The sequence below is a fragment of the Perissodus microlepis genome, chromosome 14 (assembly GCF_051167445.1).
Source record: "Perissodus microlepis isolate ML-2025 ecotype Zambia chromosome 14, ASM5116744v1, whole genome shotgun sequence".
Taxonomy (NCBI): domain Eukaryota; kingdom Metazoa; phylum Chordata; class Actinopteri; order Cichliformes; family Cichlidae; genus Perissodus; species Perissodus microlepis.
The window spans coordinates 14,718,520-14,744,497 of record NC_140474.1 but is presented as its reverse complement, the minus strand read 5'-3'; the positions used below and the strand labels follow the sequence as shown (position 1 = coordinate 14,744,497).

The 25,978-nt window shown below is 38.8% G+C and overlaps 1 protein-coding gene across 1 annotated transcript; it reads right to left on the bottom strand.

The window, feature by feature from the left end:
* Positions 1-32: 32 nt before the first annotated feature.
* Positions 33-25,725, bottom strand: dhx36 (DEAH (Asp-Glu-Ala-His) box polypeptide 36). The gene is made up of 26 exons (XM_084950072.1): positions 25,185-25,725; positions 22,455-22,612; positions 22,199-22,306; positions 21,836-22,037; positions 21,102-21,140; positions 20,778-20,948; positions 19,651-19,730; positions 17,173-17,247; positions 16,307-16,473; positions 16,117-16,198; positions 15,889-16,029; positions 14,147-14,252; positions 11,447-11,534; positions 10,408-10,463; positions 10,218-10,282; positions 8,916-9,059; positions 8,382-8,499; positions 5,907-6,005; positions 5,424-5,597; positions 5,205-5,291; positions 5,021-5,104; positions 4,815-4,914; positions 4,583-4,673; positions 2,674-2,794; positions 724-876; positions 33-635 (listed from the first exon to the last, which is right to left on the bottom strand). Exons 1-26 carry the CDS (start codon positions 25,434-25,436, stop codon positions 405-407), a joined length of 3,192 nt encoding a protein of 1,063 aa, XP_084806198.1. The 5' UTR covers positions 25,437-25,725; the 3' UTR covers positions 33-404.
* Positions 25,726-25,978: the final 253 nt, after the last annotated feature.

Below are 25,978 nucleotides of genomic sequence, written 5' to 3'. Positions count from 1 at the left end.
CAGCCCAGCAAGGCGGATGAAGTTAAGCAGCATGATGGTACACCTTCTCTTTATTGCACAGGCCTGTGGCAACAGGTGAAAATAAAGTGACTTATCCAAACAAGAGGTTCACTAACAAGATAAAGTTACAGAGAGAATTCAAAGAAAGACTGGTCCTTTGATCTAAGAGGCGAAAAAAAATTATGGGAATCAAATGCAGGCCTTTTTTTGCCTTTCTTTTTAATAGCAGTGGCCTGTATTTGGCCTTCAGGAGGCCTGAGGGAGCAGCAAAATTTCAATCAAGCAGAACCATCAAGAAGGCCAGCTGGTTATCATAAATAATCCAACTAGACCCTGTGTCCAAGGATGCAGGCAGTAACTTCATGGCATCTTCTTTTCAGAGACAGCCAAATCTCTATCCACTTTTAATCATCGTCATCATCTTCGTCATTGAAGTAAACGTGCTCTCCTCTTGGGGCAGACGCCCACGTTCTGTCATAGCCCCTACTGCTGCCTGTGGGCTTCTCCTGGGTCGTGATGAGGTCTATGATGGCTGTGATCACAGCACAGTCTTTGGATTGACGGTTTTGCCAGTCTACAGGAGCAGGATTACAAATTTTGTCCTGCAGCAGAGAATCCAGCTCTTTCTTTAAACTCTGCAGGACAGACAGGAAGGAGAGATTAATACAAAAGAAATTTCAAAAAGACAGATGTGTTGTTGATGTGCGTGTGTGTGTCGTTTACCTTAACAAGGTGAGCAATGCGTGCAGGGGATCTAAAGACAATCCACTGGTCCACTGCGATGGTTTCCTGGTCCTCGTCTTTTTGGATGGTAATGTCTCCTCCAAAGAACAGCAGTGAGAATGGTGACACCTCAGTGCAGTCGTATAGGAAGATCTGAGGGAGCACAGAGATGTCAGTAACGCGTGACGACAGGGCCATTACAACAAACACGTCAACACATTCGGTGACAGAGAGCAGCATCATTACGGCACACCCTGCCTGACAGCTATTCTGTGGTGTGGGCTTAAAGTGTCCCATTAGTAAGGAGAGACTGTGGCGTTTGAAATGTGTTTCAGGAGAAATGTCATCTTGACCCATCTGTGACTTTAACTTATGTATTACACCTCATCCATTTTTCTTCTGTGTTTGAAGGAGACTGATTAATGATTAAGGATGGGTACCAGTATCCGGTGCCATTATGGCACCGGTTCTGACATAAACGGTAGTAACCAGACCGAAAAGCAGCGCACATTTCGGTGCTTTTTGTTTCCTGAGATGTCACACACTTTGGATTCTAGCCAATCATTTTACCTTTCCAAGGATAGTAGGCGAGCCCAGGTACGTACGTTCTTTTAGAGCAGAGCTACAGATTAAAAAATGTTTCATAGAGTGATACTATATATGCCCTATAGCTGCAAAAAAGGCTAAAATTGTTATCTTTTTACAAAAAAAACCCAGCTAAACATGAGGGGTTTTTGGACAAAGTTGGTGTTCTCTATTCTTTAAGCATCGGTTCGAGCACTGTTTAAGCACCGGCACCGTTTCAAAAGTACCGGTTTGGCACCAGTATCGGATAAAACCTAAACGATACCCATCCCTACTAATGATAATGCAAATTATTATTTTTTTAGTTATTTATAGTTAAATTCTAAAGACTGCTGGCAGAAAAAGGTGTCATATATAGGTGCACTATAAATCACTCTGTGGGTACACACTAACAAAAAACTCCTTTGCTCTCAGGTCAAAAGTCAAAGACGCGGGATAAACAGCAAACAAAAACTATTTCAGCTTTGAAGGCTGAAGACCATAGTATTAAAAGGGAGAAGTAGAAAAAGATGGAGCGAGAAGAGAGAAGAAAAAGAGAAAAAAAGCGAGGAGACAGCAGAGACGACTGCATTTACTCCATGAATGTGTAATGTTATGTCTCACCAAGGGCAAGTGCGTCAGAGAAGATAAAGTCTGACGTCATCCTTCAGTTTTATTCCTTTTTGTCCTATCTACAGCCCTGGACTTCTGCTTTCTTCTCACAGTAAACAAATAACCTTGAAAATCTTGCACTCTCAGAATACCTTACTTTTACGATGTCATTGTGCTCAAAACCACTTACATGCAACAAGAAAAAAAAATCATTTAATGGCAACAATAATGACAGTGAAATGCAGCAAATCATTTCTTTTCCCTTAAAGACAAAGAGAAAAAGCACAGGCGGCCATCAGAGAGGACATAAAAGGTGTTTTCCTGCAGAATAGAAACATTCACAAAAAGAGAGCACAGAAAGAACAAAGACAAAGAGATGCAAGGGAGGGGAAACGGGTGTGAAGAGGGGAAGAAAAAAAAAGAGAGAGAATATAGAAAAAGGCAGCAGTCAGCAAAGAGCACTGACCGTTTTGCACCCCACCACCAACTACTATATTGTATCTGGAAGCTTTGAAGCACAAGAGCCTTTGAGAGGGACTTGAAAGGCAGTGTTTTAATCAAATATTCATTAAGTGCAAAGCTGGTGTGGCACCACTGCCAACCTTTAACCACTGGCCCTCTTTTCCACTCATATGCACCATTGGAGGGACACATGCAAACTCAAGAAGACACAAAGCAACACAGACTCAAATATAAAAATAAATAAATAACATTTACAGAACAATATAACATTTACTAGGAGAGATAGATTACTCCACTATGTAAGATACTCACACTACTTGTTCTCATCTTTAGGTGATAGATAAGCCAAGTATAGTTGAATTCCGTCTCTTCGGCATTGACAGATTTTGGGTGGATACACACTTTTCCGTCAGCCTGAGTGTACACTTTGACACTGCAAAAGATCAGATGTGAGTGAGTCTAAGTGTGTGTTTTATAGAGCTGGGAATATTCACATTCTTCATACTTTACAACATATTTTTTTTAAATTGTCATCTTAATAAATGATGAAAAAAAGACATTTATCACAGCAGAAGATGGAAAACAGTTTTAAAAAATAAGAAATTGCAACAGTTACCCCCCCCCCTTTTTGATGACATTTTTTAGACAAATTATTCAAAAAGTTTGGATAAAAATAACGATTATATGCAAACACTACAATCTGGTGTGATCTCTGAGGCAGAGATGAGCAGTGGAATACCAAGGACTAGCAAACTAACAGCTCACGACTGCGCTGTCAATGTCCATCAATTATTTTTCTTATCTCAGTTGTATCTATATACCACAGTAAAAAAGAAAGTACACCTTTCAAGGTCTTATGTATCAGGACATATAAAATGATACATACAATGTAAAATAATGCAAAGAATATATCTGGTCCATCTCTTGATTCTAAAATTATTTAAATAAAACCTCAGATGAACAACCAACACATGACTTTTTACACTTGTTGTTATTTACTGAACAAAAATCTGTCCAAAATGCAGAAACAGAGTGTCAAAAACTAAGTATTTCTATAAGAATTAAGGAGGCAAGTAGGAGCCAGGTACTCCTAATCAAATGTGACTGATTAACTGATCATTAAGTGTGAACACCGCTACATAAGCGGAAGTGTTTGCAGTTTGTTGGTCTGTGTTAAAACAATAAAACGGTGGAAAGAAATCAGCAATGACCTAAGAGTCCAGCATTCCACAGTAAATTATTCAGTGGAAAATATTCGAGATATGTTGTACCCCCTGACAAACTCACCCCAATGTCATGCACATGACCTTGCAATGCACAGAGGAAGTGAAAAAAAAAAATCAAACAACTCCACCTCAGACTCTACCAGCCTCAGTTAGTATGTCAAATGTTAAAGTTAATGAGAGTACAATTATAAAAACACTAATTTTCTAAAATTAGTGGAGAGTCGTGTATTGCTTGTTTGTTGGCTTGTTTGGGTTGCCAGGAAAAAGTAATATAGTATAATTTTTGCTAAAATAACTCAGAATTTAGCTGTTCAAGAGCTAAATTCTATCAGGTGTTTTTTGGCTTTTTAATCCAACGTATGCAGAATGCTGAAAGTAACACTGTGTTCCACACACCAGTATGTTGGCCAAAGAAAACCAACTGTTTCACTGCAGGGAACAAGCTGTTTGAAACGGAAAACAACAAACAGTGCTTAATCAGGCACTGAATTCATTAAGTGGAGAGTCATGGTGCGGACATAAACATTTAAAAACTTGCTTGGTGTTACGAATTACTTATACAAAGGAAATGACCCTGGGAAATGACTGTGCACCTAGGTCTAAAGCTGTCAACGAGATAAACAATAAAAGTGACAGCCTGCTGTGAAAGAGAGTCTGTGCCCCTGTTGTGCGTGTCTGTCTTTTGCACGCAGGTCACAGCCACCGCTTATGACAGCTGCCTTTGGGCAATTTTATGATGACTGCATTGATCTTGAGCTGCAAAAGTGCCTTTGTTTTTGACAATCATCCAAACGTGGCCTCTGCACAGCCTGGGGTAATTGTCACAGTGCCCTTACAGAGCACTCTTACCAGGACGTATGATGAGATATTGCAGTGTGAAGGCAATTTTTCTCTCTGGAGATCAATAAGACTGATTGTGCACCTCTCTATCTTGGTCTGTGCAGCCCTTTCCTGTCTGTCATTGCTCATCTCCTCCTTTGGATTAGCAAACTTACCCTGGCCTCTTTTTGCTGTGAGATGGTCTGATCATGGCCACCTTAGGGTACAGACCTGCTACAATCACTGCCTTGATTAATTTTTCATTGCCTGAGGGGAAAAAAAGTGACAGATAAAGAACAAATGAAAAAGAAAATATTAAACTTAAATGCTTCACATCATACTTTGTCACAGCCCAGATATCATGACCAGTTAAAAAACAACAAACAAACAAAAAAACTTCTTACTTACCCGAGTTGACATTAGATTTGGGGTCTTTGGGATCCTTGCTGCTGACAAAGCCTGCATGCATGAGATGTTCGGCAAACTGACCCTTCATGTTTTGCAGCATCTGAATGATGAAAGGACAAGTTGCTTCTAATAATACAGCACACCTTTGACTTCACAGAAAGAAGTCCATATTTAAAATATAGTCACGCAGAATCATCCCGACTCACCTGGAGTGTGTTGGCAGACAGGAAGTTGTCCCAGCAGTATTCCCTTTCATACCTGCCTCCACGCTGCTTTGCATCCTCCCAGCCCTGGGTAAATCAATGCATGATAAATTAAGATAGGATCAATTCATACAGCAGACACATCTGTGAGTACAAAATCAGGAGTCACCCATGTGGGCTGTTCTACCTGGAAAGCATTGACAATAGTGAGGTGGTCACTCTTCGAGTTTCTAGAGAGGGCCTTCCGCCTCATGTCTGCCATCTTCTCTTTACCCTAAGACAAACAGATACGTAAAAAACAAAACAAAACAAAAACAAAATGCACACACACACACACACACACAAGTTCAAAGATAGTATACAGCGTAAGCTTTCATAAGCTGTCTGTGAACTCAGCTCTACCTACCAGGGGTATGAAAAAAGGGTCTTTGAAGCTGAGGGAAGCAGCAATAGTGAGTACAGGGTCAAGGCAGCCCAACAGAGCTCCAAACAGGATGAGCTTGCCAATGTGAGGTTCCACAGGCAGGCGAGCCAGGTGGAAACCCAATGCTGTAAGATTCTCTCTTTGGTCCAGGGCGTTCTGACAAAACAATGTCATCATATCCATAAGAAAGGGCATTCAGAAACATGTGCATAATAACTATCCCACAATTTTATTTTTTTTAACAAGTTTAACCTCGTTAGCCTGAAAGATCATTTTTATCTGGGTAAATACTAATTTCTCAGTTTGCTGCTGCAACACAAGTTACTGAATTTGTAAGGGCTTTTTAGTTAGTTACTAGTATATTAAGTTACTAGTATATTATGTAATCTTTGGTCACAGCCCAGCATGCAATTGATACTCTGATTCGTAACAATCTCTTAAAGACCCTTTTAGTTACTTTCTTACCAGTTCTGTGAGATTCTTGATGGCGAGGCTGACAGCCTTTTCAGTGGGACGGTCCAAGGCTTTCTCCAGGAATCGACCTATAGACCCAAGCTTCAGTATCTAGGGAGTGTATGTGATATTTTGCTTTGATCAGCACAAGCATGTCATAATTTTTTCCACATAATTCCCTTTACTTAATCAGGAGGGCTGTTAACTATGGAAAACATTGATTTATAGACACACAGTACTGTGGAAAAGTCTTGAGCCACTCCCCATTTCTTCATATTTTGATATTCGGTATGACCACTTTTGTTCTTCAAAACAGCCTGAACTCTCTTGTGCAGCTTTCTTATTATTTCTTTAAATAATCTTCAGGAATATTTCTCCAGGCCTCTTGATGGACATTCAAAGCTCTTCTTTAGATGTTGGCTGTCCTCTGCTCTGTTCTCTGTCAAGATGATCCCACACTGCATCAATAATGTTAAGATCTGGGCTCTGAGAAGGCCAATCCATGACTAATAGTGTTCCACTGTGTGTTTTTCAATCAAGGTACGCTTTTACTGCACTGGCAGTGTATTTGGGATGGCTGTCATGATGAAAAATGCCAATCAGATGCTTTCCAGATGGTACTTCATGGTGGATCAAAGTATGACTGTGTTTTTCTGTGTTCATAATTTGGGCAATGTTGATAATACCTCTATTACCACTGGCTGAGATCCAGCTACAAAACATGACCGAGCCTCCACTGTGTTTTACAAATGGAGGCACTACCTGTTGCCCCTCTCTCCTGCCCACCTCTGTACATAATAAACCCAATTTTAACCAAAAATGTCAAATTTGGACTCATCACCCCATAAAACCTGTAGCCATTTATTTTAAGTCCAGTTCTTATGTAATTTGGCATACCTCAGCCTTTTCTAACTCTTCTCTTCCTTATGAATGGCTTCTTGAAAGCCACCTGTCCTCTGAGACCATTTCTGATGAGGCTTCAGTGAACAGTAGATAAATCAAAAGGTCAGATCTACCTTTCAGGTCCTGTGTCAGGTCTTTGCAGGACTTTTTTTTGTAGTTCTATTCATTACTTTGAGGTGTTCATCTGCTGTAGACAGTTTTTCTTCTGCCACTTCTCTTTTTGGGAACACACTGCACATACTGAGTTATGCAAATATTTCAGTTAATAACTAATATACCTCAGAAATATTATTTTAAGTCTTTCAAAATTATGAGTTTTAATGACAGTCAGATAATAAAAAAGTGCCTAAAGTACTTTTTGAAACTGATTAAGTTATTTGTTATGTGTAGACAACACTGGTTTATCCCTTAAGTTAGGTGCCTTTTAACAAAAAAACCCAAAACAAAAACCTTAATTAATTATACGCCAGTGATAAGTGACTTAATAGACAAAGCGGAAACCCCCCCCAAAACAAACAAGAAAAAGTTCCTCAATGTCTAAAGGAAAACTTTAAAAGACTTTCAAAAAGCCTGGAGAACTACTACTAAAGACTGCTTCAAAATTACAAGAAAGTCTGACTTATTGGAGGCGAAAGATAAAGAAATAAGGGATCACTCAAGACATTTTCACAGTACTATAGATATAGTAAGATCAAGTACAGTTAGCTTTGAATGACTTGCTCATATTGCTTTTTGTGACAGAACAACAAAAATGTTAGTGCTTACCTCTAATCTTAACTAACGCAATTCACTGAATGCTATGCGAAATGAATGTGATCACATGGTTTGGTTTGGCAAATACTGAAATTCGCTAAATGCACGTTCATTTCCACATTCAAAAGGGACATTTACTTGTGGCTAACTGCAGAGCAATGAAACAACCACATCTCTATGTCTGACTAACAATGTGATGTTGAAGTGTTTGTGCATTAGAGAGCCAGGTCAAGGTTAGCATGTTGTCAGTGTTTGTCTCACTTTAAGGACTGTCTGATGCATTGTCCAACTCTCACCCACTAGCTTCAAAAACCATATCACACACATACTCAAATACATCCAGCACAGAGAGTGGGGGAGACACACTAAAATGCATATCCAATACAGCAACTGGTGAGAACAATCACAGCAAACACTACATCTAAATGACCTTTGGCTTAATTTTCCATTAGCACTGTTTAAAATATGTCTGAGTGGAGCGGGAGGATTTCAAAAGAGAAAGCGAAAAAAAAAGTAAGTAACCAAAGAAGAAAAAGACTGTTTATATAAGAGAAAAAAAAAATGTGTAGAAAAGTAATTATACTGTCTGTAAAAAATGAGACTAAGAGCGGGAGAGGGCATGAGTCAGCCCGGGATGCTCATCCCCAGTTCTCATTAGACAGGAGAGGCTGTAATTCAGCACAACACCAAAAACAGCAGCGCTGTCCTCGTTCCGCCCCTGCACTCACAAAACTCATTGAGAGCAATCTTGTCCTCATCTAAACTCCCAAACCCACACCTATCTGTCTCTCTCTCTGTCAGTCTATCCCTCTTTCTCTCCGCATATACAACCTTGATCTGCAAGCACAGCTCCTCCAGTGGTGTCCTCATAATTTCAGGTAATTGATAGGCATCCAACAGGCTGGCCCTCAGACCGTTGTACAGGTGATAGCATTTCCCTGGACACACTCTGGATATTTAGAGAAGAGAGTTGTTAGAGAGACAGAGAAGGAAAAGAGGTTAAATGTTTTACAGGTCCTGTGACAAGGGCTTACTTTAAAAATCAGTGGGATGAAACTGCACACAGTAAGCAGCTCTGCTAATTGGGCCTTGCTGCACTTTGATGTCAGAGCTATATAACAGAACAGACGTCTCAAGTAAAAGACTGGAAACAACCTGAGAGTGACTACACTTTGCCTTTCTGAGTGGTTACAGATGGGAAAGCAGGACGGAGTGGGCTTACAGGGAAGAGTGATGGAGAGCTCAGATGAAAAATAGATGGGAAGATAATTATCCCATAACGCTATTGCATACCCAGAGGCACTAATATAAAGTATTCCCTCATTATATTATAATCTACAAACGCACACATAAACACACACACACCTGCCAGCACGTCCTTTCCTCTGTTTGGCATTGGCCAAGCTAACCCACTCAGCCATCATGGTGCTGATGTTATTGCTGGTGTCAAAGTTGGTCTCCTTAATTTTGCCTCCATCTATCACATAAACAACATCATCGATGGTGATGCTGTGAGGAGCAGGCGAGAGAGAAAGGGGGGGAAAACATAAGTTGCACGTAATAATACAGAAAAAAAACCACTTCAAAGTTAGGGCTGTTCGATATAACGATATATATCGGATGACGATATAAAAACGTCTATCGTTTCATTTTACGCTATCGTTTGTTTCGTGGTGTCGCAAAATAAACTGTTTACGGCAATATTTAATATAACCACACTACGGACGGACAAGCGTCTGTTTTTATGCGTTGTGGTTAGCAACAACGACGGTAACACCATCGCGTGTCCGCTTGTTTATGTACCACATAAACCTTTCACAATAAAGCTCAAGATCCTGTTGAGACTTTTCAAAATAAACTGAATCACGTGAAAGAGCAGATTATTTACGGATGAGAAGTAGAAAAGAGCCGCCAGGTGCTAAAAAATAAACCTTAGACTCAAACGTTAGAACAGGCTTTTCCCCGCAGCACGTCGTGTAATAAATACTCACAAAGAAAACGGCGGCCGTTACAACTTATGTCTAAAAATGTATCGTTTCATGCACCGGTTAAAACACTCGACTCCAGCTACATGACGCGCAGCTGGAAACACTTCACGCAAGTCGAGCTGCCCGAGATTCACAGAATTTACAGAAAATGTTACATTTTTGTGATTTATATCGTTATCAGGACAACAGAATTGTTATATTGGGATATGAGATTTTGGTCATATCGCACAGCCCTATTCAAAGTAGACTTTCAAGAATTCCTAGTTAAGACTCTTACACAATCACTTAGAAGTAAAAAATAAAATTCAGCCCTTTGGTAGGTTTAGAGTCTATATTTAGTGGAGTGATATGAGGGGAGTGCTGATGGCAGGCAGCTCCTTAATTTGCTCTGCTCGTTTGTGTGAGTGCAGCACTCTGAACGCATTAACAAATTGCCTGTCAGAGTTTTCCCATCCAAACCAATATGACAGTATTTGTAATCAATCCAAGAGATGTATGCTAATTAGCTCCAATCCAGTTGTATGCCTCATTCCTGACTGAGGCACTCATACACACAGAAAACAGATATATGATGGAATGTCATAAAATGTCTGTGTTTTTTCTAAACTTTTAAACACTTTCCAAAGTACAAATGCAAATACTGGACAAGCTTTTACCACAGACGCATGGTCTTACAAACCTGGTCTCGGCTATATTGGTAGCAATCACAATCTTTCGAACTCCAGGAGGAGGCCTTTTAAAAACCTGAGAAGAATTAGAGAGAAAAATTGAGCTGGACATTTGTGATATTGAAAGGGGACTAAAGTAGGACACAACTGACAAAGAGATGGTCCGAGAAAGAGAAAAAAGAGAAACTGAAGAATCCTGACCTGTGTCTGATTAACAGTTGGCATGAGGGAGTGCAAAGGGATGATAACAAACCGGTCTGAAATGCAACAGGACATAAAAGAAAAACTCAAATAAAACACTGACTGTCAATTTAAGATACAACTAGTCCATAGGCTGAACAATTATGTGTTCTATAACAACAAGTATCATGACACCATGGAGAATTCTACAGCCACAGCACCCCAACTTCAGATAGGTGGAAGATAACGGATGAATGGAAAATTGCACCACAAATAGTGGCATAGTTGCTGGAGTCCACTTAACTTAAAATGACATACGTGTTTAGCAACTTTGTCTTTACATACAAATATACGCAAAATACAAGCAATCAGCAACCAGCGGAGTCAAGTCATCTTTTGCGAAAATATAAGCTGGAAGACAAATCTTTTATAATATAGAGCCTTTATTTCCAAACCTTTGCTAAACTTTCAGAGTTAACTGTATATCACAACTGACAAAGAGACCAGTTGACTATAGCAGTCAAACTCTATTTGTAATCTATCACCAAATGCAAAACCAGCAATCGGGAAACCACCCTCATTTTTACTCCAGTGAGACTAAGCCATAAGCAGTTAAGAAAATGGGTGTATTTCAACAAAGTGGCGCAATGATAAGTGTGCGGTCTCGTCATAGTAAGAAGATCCTGGGTTTGAATCTGCCTGTGTCAGTCCGCTCCGGGTACTCCATCTTTCTCGCACAGTTCCAAGACATACTTGTTAGGTTACGTGGCGATTCTAAATCGGCCTTAAGTGTGAACTATGAATGGTTGTCGTCTCTCTCGCCTTGTGATAGACTGACGACCTGTTCAGTGTACCCTGCTTCTTGCTCTATGACAGCTGTAATAGACTTTTATATTGCTGCGACCCTGAATTCAATAAGTGGTTAAGAAAATCAAAGGATGGATTTCTCAACTGTGGAACAGAAAACTGTATAGTCAAAGCAAGAAAGAAAAATTGCAAGACACCGACGTGCATTCACTTCCATGCTGTACATCCTGAATGTGTGTTTCTGTTTGCATACCTGATCGGAACATTTGCTGAGCCATCAGAAGGTCATTGAGAGTACTGATGTTGTCCCAACCAGGCAAGAACACCAAGATTGCTCCTTCCTGTCCAAGACATGATACAAAACTCTGAACACAGCTGTAAGTCACAAAATCCAGCAGGGTCTCAGTAGATTGCGGGTCCAGCGAACAAGATGCCCATGACCTCAGAGGAGCTGAGCTGAGGCAGATAGATATGATTTGCTCTCAGCTCCCAACCTCTACATTCACATTCAGACACAAAATAGCCACTGAAACTCCAACATCTTTATGACAAATGCATCTTTATAGTACAGGAGAGCATCTGATTAACATTAACAAAAGCACTGACTTAATTTTCCACACAATAGCAAAGAGAAAAGGAAATCAATAAGTCACATGAAAAAGTACAGACACAGAAACGCTAGCTGTTAAAACATAAGAAGAGAAGACTAAATGGTGAGGAAATCTCTGCGCATTGAGCTCTTTTGTCAGTGGCTGCAGATTGCTGACCACTTAATGGATATCAGGCATCAGCGCCTCATTCACAAAGCCAAAATCCATTACAGTAATGCTGTAATGGTTTAAAAAAAAAAAAAAAAAAAAAAAGCTGAAAAAGACTCCTTTAATGACTGATGAAGAGCTCAGTCATTGCAGCAGCAAAGAATAGAATAGAGAGAAGGAGACAAAGAATGAGACAAAGTCAAAATCAGTCAATTGTTTAGGGTGCAGTACTGTTTAATTTCTTTCCATACAAGCTATTACCACAGTTGCTGTCTCAACACTAAATACTAAAAGTTTTGACAGAAATCAGTGACACAAATATGAAGGTTACAGTTTGTGACACATAAAATTACACAAGGCAGTCAATGCTAGCCCATGGTGCCATGCTGGAAAGGTCAAAGATAAAATTAGTCAAATCTGTCTTTAATAAATATACAGTCATACAGACTGTACAGACCTATAATACAGAGCAGAGTTTCAGCAAACTCGTTTTCATCCTATCCAGATTTAAACAAAGTATTCTCTAGCTAAAATTAAGCTGCTATAAAAATCGATTCTATAAAAAGCACCATGCTATTCATTTCTTCGGAGAAATGAAGGGAAGGCATAAAAAGTAGCTTCTAGGCCTTTGTTTCCCCAACTTTTTAATTAAAGCTAATTATTATCCCCAGTTCTCAACCACTGGCACTCACATGGGACTGTATGTATGTTAAAGTCTCTGCATGTGTATTTGTGAAAGAGATGAAGGCCGGATGCCTAGCTACAACCTGACAAATTACACGCATCCAGGAAGAAACACACTCTAATTAATTCTAACTAAAAATTAAGTAACAGTACAGTACAGTAAGCTCTGGAGAGATGGTCTACTCTATGACAGCACACACAAACACACACAGCAAACCACCCACATACAGTTGCACCCAGCAGGCATTCATTAATGCCTGTATGTTAAACCCCTAGGTGTATAATCACAGAACCCTGCAACATAATTAACCAATCATCACAGTCAAAAGCTCAGCAGATGGCCCATATCCTTGGTTCAGATTACCATCATGGTGAATCAGCCAGTTCTCTCACAGCCATTTGACAACGCCACAACAAATCAGCTGGTTGACTGGCTCAGTGTGGCCGTGACTGATGGAGATACAGCTTCATATGGGAAAGTATAATTATTCTGTCTGCCTCTGTTAGTCACTCCGTGTTCTTCTTCTTTTTCACTCTCTTGTTTATTTATACATCCAAAAACTATTTTACTTCATTCAGTCATAGCACTTAACTTTTTAAAATGGTAGTAAACTAATCATTCTTCTCTCATTAATAGTAGTCTACCCTGAATCGCCTCCTGGTCAGCAGGGGGGATTTCTGTGGAGTGTGCATGTCTCCCTGTGCCTGTGTTGGCTTTCTTTGGGTGCTGGCTGTAAATTATAGATGCTAAACTGTCTCTGTAGGTTTGTGTCTTTGTTTGTCTCTCTGTGTTAGATCTGTGATGGACAGACGACCTGTATAAGGTGTACCCTGCCCTTGACCTATAATAGCTGGGATAGGCTCTAGATAAGCAGCTGAAGTATGGACATATATTTTTTCATAATAACCATTTTACCACTTCCTAGAAAAGCTACTGGGCCAGCAGTTACAAAAATTAAAACTTTCTACTTTCAAGTCACACAGGTGACACTGTATTCACAAAGCTAACAACTGTGCACTGAAATGATGCCGACATCCAAAAAAGGAAAGTTAACCAGAACTAGAAAAAGAAAAAAGGGAATGGAGGTGCAGCGGGAGAGCATCTGTTCAATCACTCATTAGCAGAAATTTGCTGCCAGGATCTGTGTCATTTTCTCTGATCTAATGTCTGTGTTTGGAAGCTAGCCCGCCTGCTCCCTCCATCTGCTCCATCTAGGAATGTACTGTACTTTGCCAGCCTAAGAGTCTCCATTAACTATTAGTTTTCATTTAATGTTAAGCCACCTTTCACATGGGCAACTTTCTGTCAATGATTAAAGAACATGATGTCCAAGAATGACAATCTTCAAAGGCAAGCTCCTGTTACAGAAACATTCATTTTGACATTTTCATAAAGTACAAATTCACTTTTTTTTTTTTTTTTTTTTTTTTTTTTAAATAAAACGCATCGTCTAGAATTTGGCCAATTTATGCCAGCTGCACTCAAACCACATCTAAAAGGCTAGACTCACCTCCTCATTGAGCACAATATAACGAATTAGTGCCAGAATTAGGTCCAGATCAATCTTCTCATCTCTGTCTAATATCTCGAGAGCCTCAATGGTTGTGTCAGAGTACCTGTAAAACACAGGACATGGACATGAACATGGCAACATAAGTGTTCCTGCTCTCCCCTTACTTGTTGCTGGAGGTGTCACACGCTGTAATATGGCTACAACAGGTTTAGAAATATTTTCACATGCTATGCTTTAGTACAAAGATGCAGAATAGCTTTGAGTTACAGTTGATACTTTTTCTTTGTTGTGGTAATAGCACTAGGGATCATATTAATAATTGGTTCCTTTTGTCTTTTTTTCCAGAATGAGAAAAAGAGAAACATCTGTGTAGTGTTCAACTATAAAAGCAGTATTTCTGTTTTTTAAAAAATGTATTCCGGTAGGTCTTAATACAAAAATGTGTTTTATGTTGAAACCTTTTGAAATCACCAGAAAACTAATTTTGCAAGCACACCGACAGTGTTCAAAGTAATATTTCTGCCTAGTTACACAATAGACTGGATGCCATGTTGTGAATTTAGGACTTATTTTTTAATAACAAAACTAAAAACTGGCAAAACAGACCAACATTGAATATGCCAAGACATTTAAAAAAATATTTGTTAATATTACGCTATTTTATAAATGATCGGGCTCCTCAAGTTCTCAGTAATATTGTGATTCTTCTTAAAGCTTTCAGTTCAGTAAGACATAAAACATTTTGGAAACTTCAAGTGTTATTACAAGAATTCTCACTTGAGAATTCTTTTCTGTTCAGGGTATCAACATATCGAATTCCTTACCTATAGTATTCAAACTGGATCATGCCCAGGATTACTTTAAAATTAAACTGAAATAGTTTTTGAAGTGGAATCCAGTCACGTAGACATGAACAATCTTCTGTCTCCTGTTTAGAGCCTCTATCGTTATATTGCAGGTGTGTCCTGTGGCATCTTATCTCCATTCTATTGTGTTGTGGGATTGTCTCTCAGTTATTGGATAGATTATATATGTTCACGATTTTCTTTGCATGTGTGTTAAAAGCACAAATAGTGATTGCAAACCAGCCCGGGCAATAAATGCTTGTCCCTATGAAAATAAAAGCTTTTTACCTCAGGCACTGTGTTCTAGTAGACTCTCTGAAGGTAGACTACAAGCAAGTAATCAGGTCTACACCCTATCTTTATGAAACAGCTATATAAAGATATGAGTACATTTTACATAGTTGTACTAAATGAAGAAGAATTTTTCTTGTCAGAAGATGATCCATCTCAACCGGAGCTGCCACTCTTAAAAATTTTAAAGCAGTTATTAGAGAGAAACTTGCACCCAAAAAATTTAGTAAGTGTCAAATTGGCAAAGCAAAGTCCTTCACAGCTGTAATTATGTTTTGAACAGAAGCAACTAAGCTACAGTGTTGCTGTGTCTGTACTAAGCAGACCTTGGAACTGTCTGTGATGGTGCACTTTAATTGTAGCTGTGTTTATGTAACAAATGCATCAGACATCAGTTTCAAGCACTCATCTTTCTCTTACTGTTTGTAGATCAAAACCATAATTCTCTATATTTAATCTTCATGAAATCAGAACTTTAAAAGAAATGTATTTACTCAAAACTACGAGTCTCACAAATCCTCCTGCTTCCTACCTAAAGAAACCCCCCAAAAAACTGGCAGCTGTTCTTCCAATTTAAGTAGCCCGATTTTCTCACCAACTCACCTGCCCTGTAGTGTTCGTGCGTAACATGGCCAGCTTTCCTTGTATTCAGCCTCTTTCTCCTCTTTCTCAGGTCTGGAGTTTCGCCCCTGCCAAAAACCTCTCTTCCACGAGGGGCGACGGTCCTGATTCTGGGGCCGATACCTAGCAGAGAAACCCAGCCTAGTTTATACGAGGTCCCAATGTGTCTTTGTGCATGTACATGTGTGTTTGGTAGCAAAGTGGTTCTACCTGGTCATCTCTATAATGTCCTCAAGTAGGAACTCCTCCACTGGGAACGTCAAACCAGGAATGTGGATCATTGGGCAGTTGTCTAAACCGAGAACAAAACCGTGAGTGGCGAGAAAGAGGAACAGCTCAACTTATTAGAACTGCAAAACTTTTGTTGACAATTTGGTGAAGAAATTAGTGAGCTACACACCAAAATATTGGGAAAACTTCTCTGCGTTGAGCGTGGCACTCATGAGAATGATCTTAAGGTCATCTCGGAGGCTGAGTAAGTCCTTTACAATGATGAGCAAAACATCTGATTGCAGGTTTCTCTCATGGATTTCGTCCAGCACCAGGTGACTGATACTCGACAACAATCTAACAATAAAAGCAAATAAGGTGAGCAATTTTTCCAAAATAGCTTTTTTTTTTTTTTTTTTGCCTTTTTCTGTCTAAAGAGTTAAAAAAACAAAACAATATTGGTTGACTTTTTTCTTTTTTTACAAATTCTCTCGTTTCTCTTTAAAGATCTTACAAGTTTCAATTAATGGTACTACCTTTTTAAGTACTTTTAAGTGAGATTTAAATTATTTAAAATAATTTCACAAGGCACAGATGTTACCCAAAAAAATTTTTTTAGAAAGTGTTTAACAGAGCTACAGTCCATACAGACGTCCACTTGTAAGCCAAGTGATGTGCGAATTTAGCTTAACACCAAAAATGCAGCATTTAGTCAGAAAAGGGTAGCCCTGAAATGACTCACTAGAGTCGTGCTAACGAAAGAGCATGAAGTGAGACAACAAGGAAAAGCTGGCACTTTCACTTAGTCTGTATTTCTTTTTCTGAAGGCACTTAGAATGCAAAGACGAGCATGGAGGAATGAGTCAACAGAAAATGGGGACCCATACTAATGAATCTTCCACAGACAGTAGCGTCAACCCCAAATCAATGGAGACAAAACAGCGTGACAAACAAAGGATGGCTGGAGTGGAGATATAGGGGAAAAAGCAGAGAAGATGTACAGGGAAAAGATGTATGGATGGATGGATGAGAAGGCAGAGGTGGAAGCAAACTCACGGGTCTGAGCGAAGCCACTGAAGAATAATGCCTGTTGTACAGTACAGGATCGAACCTTGTCTCCTTGGTAACCGGCTGGAAAATGGGAGGAAAAAAAAAAAAGAAAGAAAAAAGATACTCTTATATCTGTGCAATTTAGAAAATTTAAAGTAAGGTCACCAAAATAAAAGCAGGACTTCTCTGAGAAATGAACTTAGGTTTTGTAACAGTTAACTGTGTTGCATTTCCACCATCCTTTTTGCTACTTTACTTTAAATAAGCACCACTTTTATGTTTAACCTTTACATAGAAATGAAAATAAAATGTTGCTGATACAAAATATTATACTACAATATGTAATGGAATTGTAGTATGCTACAGTGCACTACAGTAAGAAGATTTATTCATGCTTTGTTTATGTACTAATGCTGAAAAGTTTATTCAATTAATTACAAAATAGCTTCGCTTATTTTAAAGTTAACACTGTAGGAACTGCCTTTCATATGATATCTGAAAAAAACAAAATTCATTGACAACTGAGCCTTATAAAAGGGTTTGTTGTATAACTGATGCAAGATTAATGTGCCAAGAAGAGGAGACTAATTACAAGATATAATATTCTTTTCTTTTTTTGTGAAGCCTGAAGTCCAAAGAATTAATGTATATTTCACAAAAATCAAAAGAGACTAAAACCAGCAAAAGCACCAAGAAAAACAGTGAGTCTTCTGGACTGGTATAAAAATACAGAGCAACATGTATCAATGGCAAGACATTCATAGTAGAATACAGTTGTAACCACACATTTCTATACCGTAGTATTGCAGAGCAACATGTTCACAGTGCAAACACTCTAGCACTGACACAGCTGGCTGCTTTACCTGGCTATTACCCAAACCTTGCACATACTGAGAAGATTCTGTCACCTTCATTTTCATCAGTGACTGTGAGTAGTGGATTAACCAACATGACTTTGGCAATGATAGCCTATGGAGTGAGTACTGACTACTATCAGTAAGCTAAATCAATTGTGAAAAATCAGCCAGTAAGTAACAAGCAGAATAGGGTATTTTATTATAGAAACATATCCAATAGAAATCAGCATCAACTATTGTATAAATCACTGTTCGCTCAGGCTGCACAACAGCAAATTGATTTGTTCAATTCTTGCTGCAGATGTTTAATGTGTGTGTTTTTAAGAAAAATCATTTTATGGCGTTCATTTACCCACACATTTCATGTATCCATCTTGAGTCCTTTCACCAAGTCTATGTAGACTATGTATACATAAAAAATATAACACGCTGTAGATCTCATGCGGAACATCTGAGCTCAGTAAGCTTTTAATTTAAATATTAATGAGCTATAACGTATGTGATGTGTTAAAACTGCTAACTACGTCAAAATCTGTGTTTAAGATGTCTAAATCTGTTCCTACTCTGATCATGCTGGCTGATATCACCAACTTCAGTCTAAACCACAAAGCCTCAGCTGTTACCGCCAACCTTGAAAACAGCAAGCTCAGTCTGAAAGAGACAGACGTAATCAGGGAGGGAAATAAAACAGTCTGATTTCTGCAACAGCACTCCCATCAATTTAACCTGCTGTGGCTGGACTCTTAACTATATCAGATCTAAGGGAAATGAGCTTTCTAAACATGAGCATTGCTTTTGGTTTCTTAGCCTCTAAACCAATTACAGAATGTCAATTAAACATACAGTGAGCCTAATTTCACCTTCACACAATCACTGGCCACTTTGTTAGGCATGACTGTTCAACTGCTTGTTAATGCAAATATCTAATCAGCCAATTAGATATTTGCTCATATAGTAGCAACTTAATGCATTCAGGCATGTAGACATGGCCAAGAGAGCAACTATCTTCAGCGAATGGACAGCAAATGGTCAGAAAAAGATAATCCAGTAAGCAGCAGTTCTCTGCTTTGCTGGTCAGAAGAGAAAGGCCAGTCTGCTTGGAGCTAATAGGAAGGTAAAAGTAACTCAAAAAAAAAAAAAAAAAGAGCATCTCTGAAAGCACAACAGGTCAGCCTGAAACTGATGGGCTACGAGTGCCACTGCTGTCTTGGTTCAGAACAGGAAATTGAGGCCACAATTCACAGCAGCTCACCAAAATTAGAAAAAATGAAAAATGAAAAATCTTTGTCTGGTCTTTCTTAAACATCCTAAACATGACAATGAGTTCACTGTAGTCAAATGGCCTCCACATTGACCAGATCTCAATCCAGTAGAGCACCCTTAATACGTGGTGAAAAATAGAACTTTTCCATCATGGATGAGCAGCCAAGAAATGTGCAAAAAATGTGTGATTCTGTCATGTCAAAATGGACATGAGAAATGTTCCTGGCACCTTGCTGAATATATGCAATGAATACTTAAGGCACTGAATGGAAAAGAAGTCCAACCCAGTACAAGGAATGTGTACATAGTGAAGTTTCAGGTGAAAGAATTTTAAGCATGAGCACTTCTCGAAAGTGTTGCGTACCTCTGCAGGCGGATTTGGTAACCACATGAATTCCCATTCCCAACACTTTCTGCCCTCTCTGCCGCTACACGCTCTGCAACCTGATAGGAAGAGCACACACACACAAATAGGATTTAAGAGGAGAGACAGCACTGTATTGCAAAAAGTAATAATTTCTATATGAGCGATGCTGAAATTTTGCTGTATGCAAATGCATCGCATTATTTTTATGTCATCAAAGTAACAACCAGTTGTTATGTTTAAGGGGCAATTGTTTTTTCGAACAGGGCCATGCAGGTTTTAAGCTTTCCCCTTATTAAAGAAAATCATCACTCAAGTTCTGCATTTTGTATTTATGAAGTATAGCTCAGGAAGTAGAGCAGATCATTCACAAGTCAGAAAGCTGGTGGTTCATTCCCTGTTTACTCCAGTCTGTATGCCATAGTATCCTTGGACATAGAAAGCACTTAGGTGAATGAGACATGTCGTGTAGGCTTGTGTAGAGTAGAAAAGGGTGATGTAAGGAAACAGTGCATTTGCCACGTATGTATTCAATATAAATATGCAAGAAATCAGGAAGGAGACAAATATTTTCCACAATAAAAAGATTTAAAAAATATATCCATATCTTTTTTAATCAAACTAATTATTTTGCCCTTTTATTTCATTGTTTAATTTTAGTTAAGTGTGGAAGTTTGTACTTTGCATTCATTCACAGACAGATCACATTCTTTCATAGGTTCTCTACTGTTATCGTGTGTGTGTGTGTGTGTGTGTGTGTGTGGCTGGACTCATGGTGCTGTGTTTGTGTAAATTTGTACTGCTCTCTGGCTCACGGTGACAAAGGTTCTTAGTATTTAACCTATGCAGTGGCTTAGAGGCACATGTGCATGCACTCTTATTAACAGCTAACACTGAACAGTGATGCCTCTATGCATAAGCCTAATTCTGATTGGTTATAAAGACACATTTGATGGCAGAGAAGCTAGCCTTGGGCAGAGAACCAACAGGTCTGCTAGGAATCAAAGGTGACTGCCTGACCTATCCCATAGAGAGGCAGCATAACAGAAGCATTGCCATGGCAACCACATTAAAATCAGTAGGCACACAACAACATATAATCCTTCAGAGGCCAGCAGAGTACATACCGAGATGGCACTGATGCGTCGAGGCTGTGTGCAGACCACACGGCACATTGAGCCCATGCCTCTGTTGATATAGTCATCCAGGATGAACTGAGTGACCTGAGTGGTTTTGCCACATCCTGTTTCCCCACTCACCACTAGGACACGGTTAGAATTGATCAGCGTTACCAGCTCCTGAGATCAGAGGGGTTGAAGAGGAGTGATTTACAGATGAGGCAGGAAAGCAAACAATAACAAAAAAATCAAATCAAATCTGAAAACCAGTAATGAAGTTTTAGCAGAACTTGCGATTCATGATAAAAGCACATTTGCATGTGAAATACTTGCCTCTTTTTTCCCATAAGATGGTAGTTTTTCCCTGAATTTCTGAAGACAAAAAGAACAGATGATGAGTAAAATAATGAGATAAAAATTCAATAAAATTAGGAACAGATACTTTAAAAAGAAAAATTCCATAATGGGAACAGTCCTAGCACATCAGAAGTTATCCAATTCTAATAACCAAAGATAAATACTGACTCTGCGCAGTAACTCACTAATACAGTGGTAACCACTTGAAATGATGTAGCATGATAACATTATGATAAATTGATTGAATACTTGGTAAGAAGACTTTTCCATTATACATCATTTTGTACATAAATTAAACTTTGCACACCTTTTTCCACAATAAAATTTTGCATTAAACAATTTAAATGTATAAACATAATAAACATTTACTTATTTACACAAACATAAACAAAAGCTACTTATATATAGCCAATGCAGCAATGCATTTGGGCAACATTCTTTTTTTTTTTTTTAAACATAGAACCTTTCAACTGAATAAAACCCATTACTTTTTATTTTTCTTATTAAAAACACTAATTAATTAATTAAATTGAACTTTTGGACATTAAATGACAACAAATGACTAGTATAGTAGGCATGTTGTTATCTAAAGGCACTAAACATGCTAAACTACCAAAAAAATCCCACCTCTGTCCCCACCTTAGCTATTTTAATAAATATGTTCATGCTAGAAACTTAAACCTAGATTTTATACCACTGAAAACTCTTACCAGCATTTCTTTGTACTTTGCATCTGATTTCTTACTCTGCAGATCTCTCTTCAAGTAGTCATCCAGGGACCTGTCTCGGACTACTTCCTGATGTAAGAACTCCAGATCCTTATCTTTAATAAATGGTTTCGCCGCCTCCTCTTCCTGATCTTCTTCATCCCATTTATCTGGCGGCTCATCTTTAACCGCTGTTGTAGAGTGACTAGAAAAAAACATTCAGTGGTATAAACGTCCAATATTACCTGGAAAACCTTACAATACTATTTCTTCTGCAGAATTTCTAAATGATTAAAAAATAAATAAATAAATTAAAAAAAAAAAAAAAAAAAAAAAAAAAAATCACACATTTTTACACAAAGTTACCTTTGTGATTTGCCAGTTGCTTTCTTCTGGCCTGGACTACCTTCTTCTTCCTCCCATTTGACCTCAGTCTTAGTTTTTTCCTCTTCAGGCAAATCCCCATCAAAGTAACTAATGATGATAAACACGCTAAATTAGTCACGATGTCAGCAGTCAAAGGGGACGAAATAACTGAAATTTTACTATTCTGTCTAGCTTTCCTACTAATTCATTATAAGTTAGTAACAACAATTGATAAAGCTATACAAGCCTCTCTCACCAGTGGGCACTATCCCTGGCAGCTGTTTGCCAGCTGTCAGAGGTCGAGGCTCTTTCATCCCTGCGGCCCCTTTCTGGGCCGAGCTGGTCATTCTGGACAGAGTTAAGCAGCTTGGTAATGTGTTGCTCTCTTGCCTCATCCATCTGGACCACTGCCCGCTGCACAAGCAAATGGGAAAAGGAAAGTTAGCTATGACCTTGCAACAGTGTTTTTCCAAATTTCACTTTATACCACTGAAAAAAAAATACTACTCATTAACACTTTGAAGACAGAGACCTGTCTCGGACTAATTCCTGATGTAAGAAGATAAATATGTAACAGAAATACTTACTGCTGTAGATGCAGTTTTGAATTGTGCTGTGTAAGTAATCCTTTTTTTTAACACAATGACAGATTGGATATTTATTCAGTATATAATGATGGTGGTGGTGGTGTGTTTGTATTATTAGTATTATTATTAATAATATTTTATATATAATTATTACCATTCTTATATATTGTACAAGCAACTGTCTGTTAACCAGCAGGGGAAAATGTGACTTGCTGCCCATGTTCAGATCAGTGTGAATACTTTCTGTGCACACAGTGAGCAATTTTCCAATCAGCTTCCCACACTTTGATGTGCTCAAAGATCTGCTCCTAACAGGCAGGGGCGGATCTAGAAGGGTGGCATGGGGTGGCAAGTGCCACCCTAAAATGATCCCTTGCCACCCCAGTTTTGCATATGACAGTGTTGTTAATTACAATACGATAGCATTAACAGTTTGAGCGTAGTTACAGTCAACAGTGAATATAAATGCTAAAACTGTATATATTGCATAGTGTCCCCCCGCTCCACCATTAACAAATGGTTCAGCCCATAACAGGACCGGCTTTTTCCTTGTTTTCAGTAGCAAGCGATGCTTATGATTGTGCCAGAGCACATTCTGAACAACACCATGGGAATTTCGGATTTTACACAGGTGGGTGGATGTTACACTCTGGAAATGGAATGAAGGTGAGTGTTATGAACCCCCTGTGGTCCACCGACACGCTGCACTTCTAAATCACATGACTATTTTAAGCTGACATAGCAACAAGCTGCAGCCACGCTGGGTCTCTATTTCAGCCCACATTGAAAGTTTGGACTTCAAAGTTTTTAAATTTTAATTACAGGCCAGTAAATCCAGAGTTACGATAATATATATAAGCCAAGCTTTTTTCTAAATACTGTCGTCACGTTTTTGTGTGTGTGTTTTAAGCGTTTTGTAAGGACAGCGGGAAAAACAGTAAAGAAAGGAAAAAAGCCACCCCTTTCCTATCGCTGGAAAAATGTACCATGTCGACCAATTTAAAAAAAAAAAAGTCAACACGTGGGATTTGGTTGTTTAGGAAGAGGGAAAAGTTTTAGGAGTGACGGTAACGGCAGCGAGACAGAGCGAGCAAGTGAGAGAGAGAGAGAGTTTTTAGATGTGGCCATTTGTGACGTTTAGTGTGGAGTGTATACTTAGTGTGTTGGGTTGTCTTGTGTAGTTCTGCATTCTGTTGTGTAGTCGTTTTGTTTTGTGTGTCAGTGAGGGCACTAATGAATGTCACAGAGGCACATTGCAGTGTAAACACTGTCACTAAGTAGAAAACCAGCGGAGTGATACACCTGTTGTCAGGCCTGCAGGTTTATCCCTGTGCTGTTCTCCTGTCTTTTGGTGGACAAACTTTTTTTTACTGGCACACATCATTTGTGGGGCATCTTATTGCAACACCTAATTGTTCTCTCATTTTAGTTTTAGTAAGATTTTTAAATGGTTGTACAAAATGAAAAAAAAAAAAAAAAAAAAAAAAAAACAGCAGGTGTATTGGCTGCATTTTTAGATAAATAGTTGTATATGTTTACAAAATGTACAATTTATATTTGCATTTCAAGTTATAAAAATTTACTCAACATGTCTGTGGTTTTTTTTACGGTAAAAAAAAAATGCTACTAGGATTTTAAGTTATTTGTGTGATTTCAGATCAGTAATACTAATGCAGTATGTCAGTGAAAAAAACAACTAAATTCAGTTGCGCTGAAAAGAATGACACCAAACAAGGCAAGGGGGAAAAAATAAAATTAAACAATTTGAGGGTGAGATACAAACATAAACTCAAAAGGAGTCAAAAATGGCTGTTGTATTACAGACCTCAGTGGGTTGATCCAACAAATCATGAAAAATTAGGTTTACATTTTTGTTCATGACAGTGCAGATTTCTGACATTTTGTGTAATTTAAGCATCTAACAATGTGATTGTTTTCTAACAAAAAACAGTGTGAAACTTAAGTTAGACTTGTGTTTGTAAATGAACCGCCCCATGTTGTGTAGCTTTCTGGATTTTATACTTATTGGGCTACATATTTATTTATTATACAGGCTATACAGTACATACAATCAAAATTCACATGTTTTATGTAACTAAAGTGTTTAATTATGTGGGCTACAGAGAATAATTAAGTTATAGAAAATATTTATATGAAAAATGTGTATACTTACTGCATTTAAATCATTTTAACCATATGTAACCACCTGCATATGTGTTTGGGGGGGGGGGGGGGGGGGGGGGGGGGCTTTGATTTTGCCACCCCATTTGATTTCTTTGCCACCCTCATGCCACCCTAAGAAAATTTCTCTAGATCCGCCCCTGCTAACAGGGTAACTGCAGTTATACAGACAGACCTGCCATGTTTACAATGAGCATGACTTCAAGCACAGTCCATACCGATCTCCGGTCAGCTTGCTTCCTCCTAACGGCTCCATATCTTGCGTACCACAGTCCAATCTCACGGCCCTTCAGGTGTGGAGGAGGACGGTCTCTTTGCCCACCTCCTCCCCGATCCGGGTCAAATTCGGACATGTTTCCTCTCGAGCCTCCTCCACCTCCCCTTTCCCATCTTTCTCTGCTGTCATCTCTGTGCCCGCGACCTCCTCTTCTACCTCTTCTTCCTCCTCCACCGCCATATCCATAGCTCATGTTGCGGTTAGAGGCAGGCAACGGTAATGTCCGTTAACCTGCGTTCGATTAACGGCTTACAGCTACTCGCTAACCAGCAATATTCAGTGGATTTGCGAACTAAATATTTCACTTCAAAAATATGCGGTGACACTCACGTAGCCACTGACAGTTGGGTTCTTGATAACTACACCCAAAACCTAAATTGCGCCCCTCTAACTCACTTATTAAACAACAACATCCCCTTGAAAAAGTGTCACATCCGAGATACTTGCTGGTTTCCATCTGGCATGTCGCATAATAATGCCGTCAAGATTTTCAGCAACTAGATATTGACGTGGCGCTCTAGGATTGGTTGCTCTCCATATTACCGTTTTAAACGCTGCTTTCTATATCTAGCTGACTTCTTCAAACGAAGTTATCATAGTAATTAGCATACAAATGCGTATTTCAGTTCAAATTTCCAGTTTATTTTTTTATGCAATTTGTTATGATTTACTGTGTAGATCAGGGCACTGACACTTTACCACTAACCTTTAAACATAACTATTTGCCTCTGAATT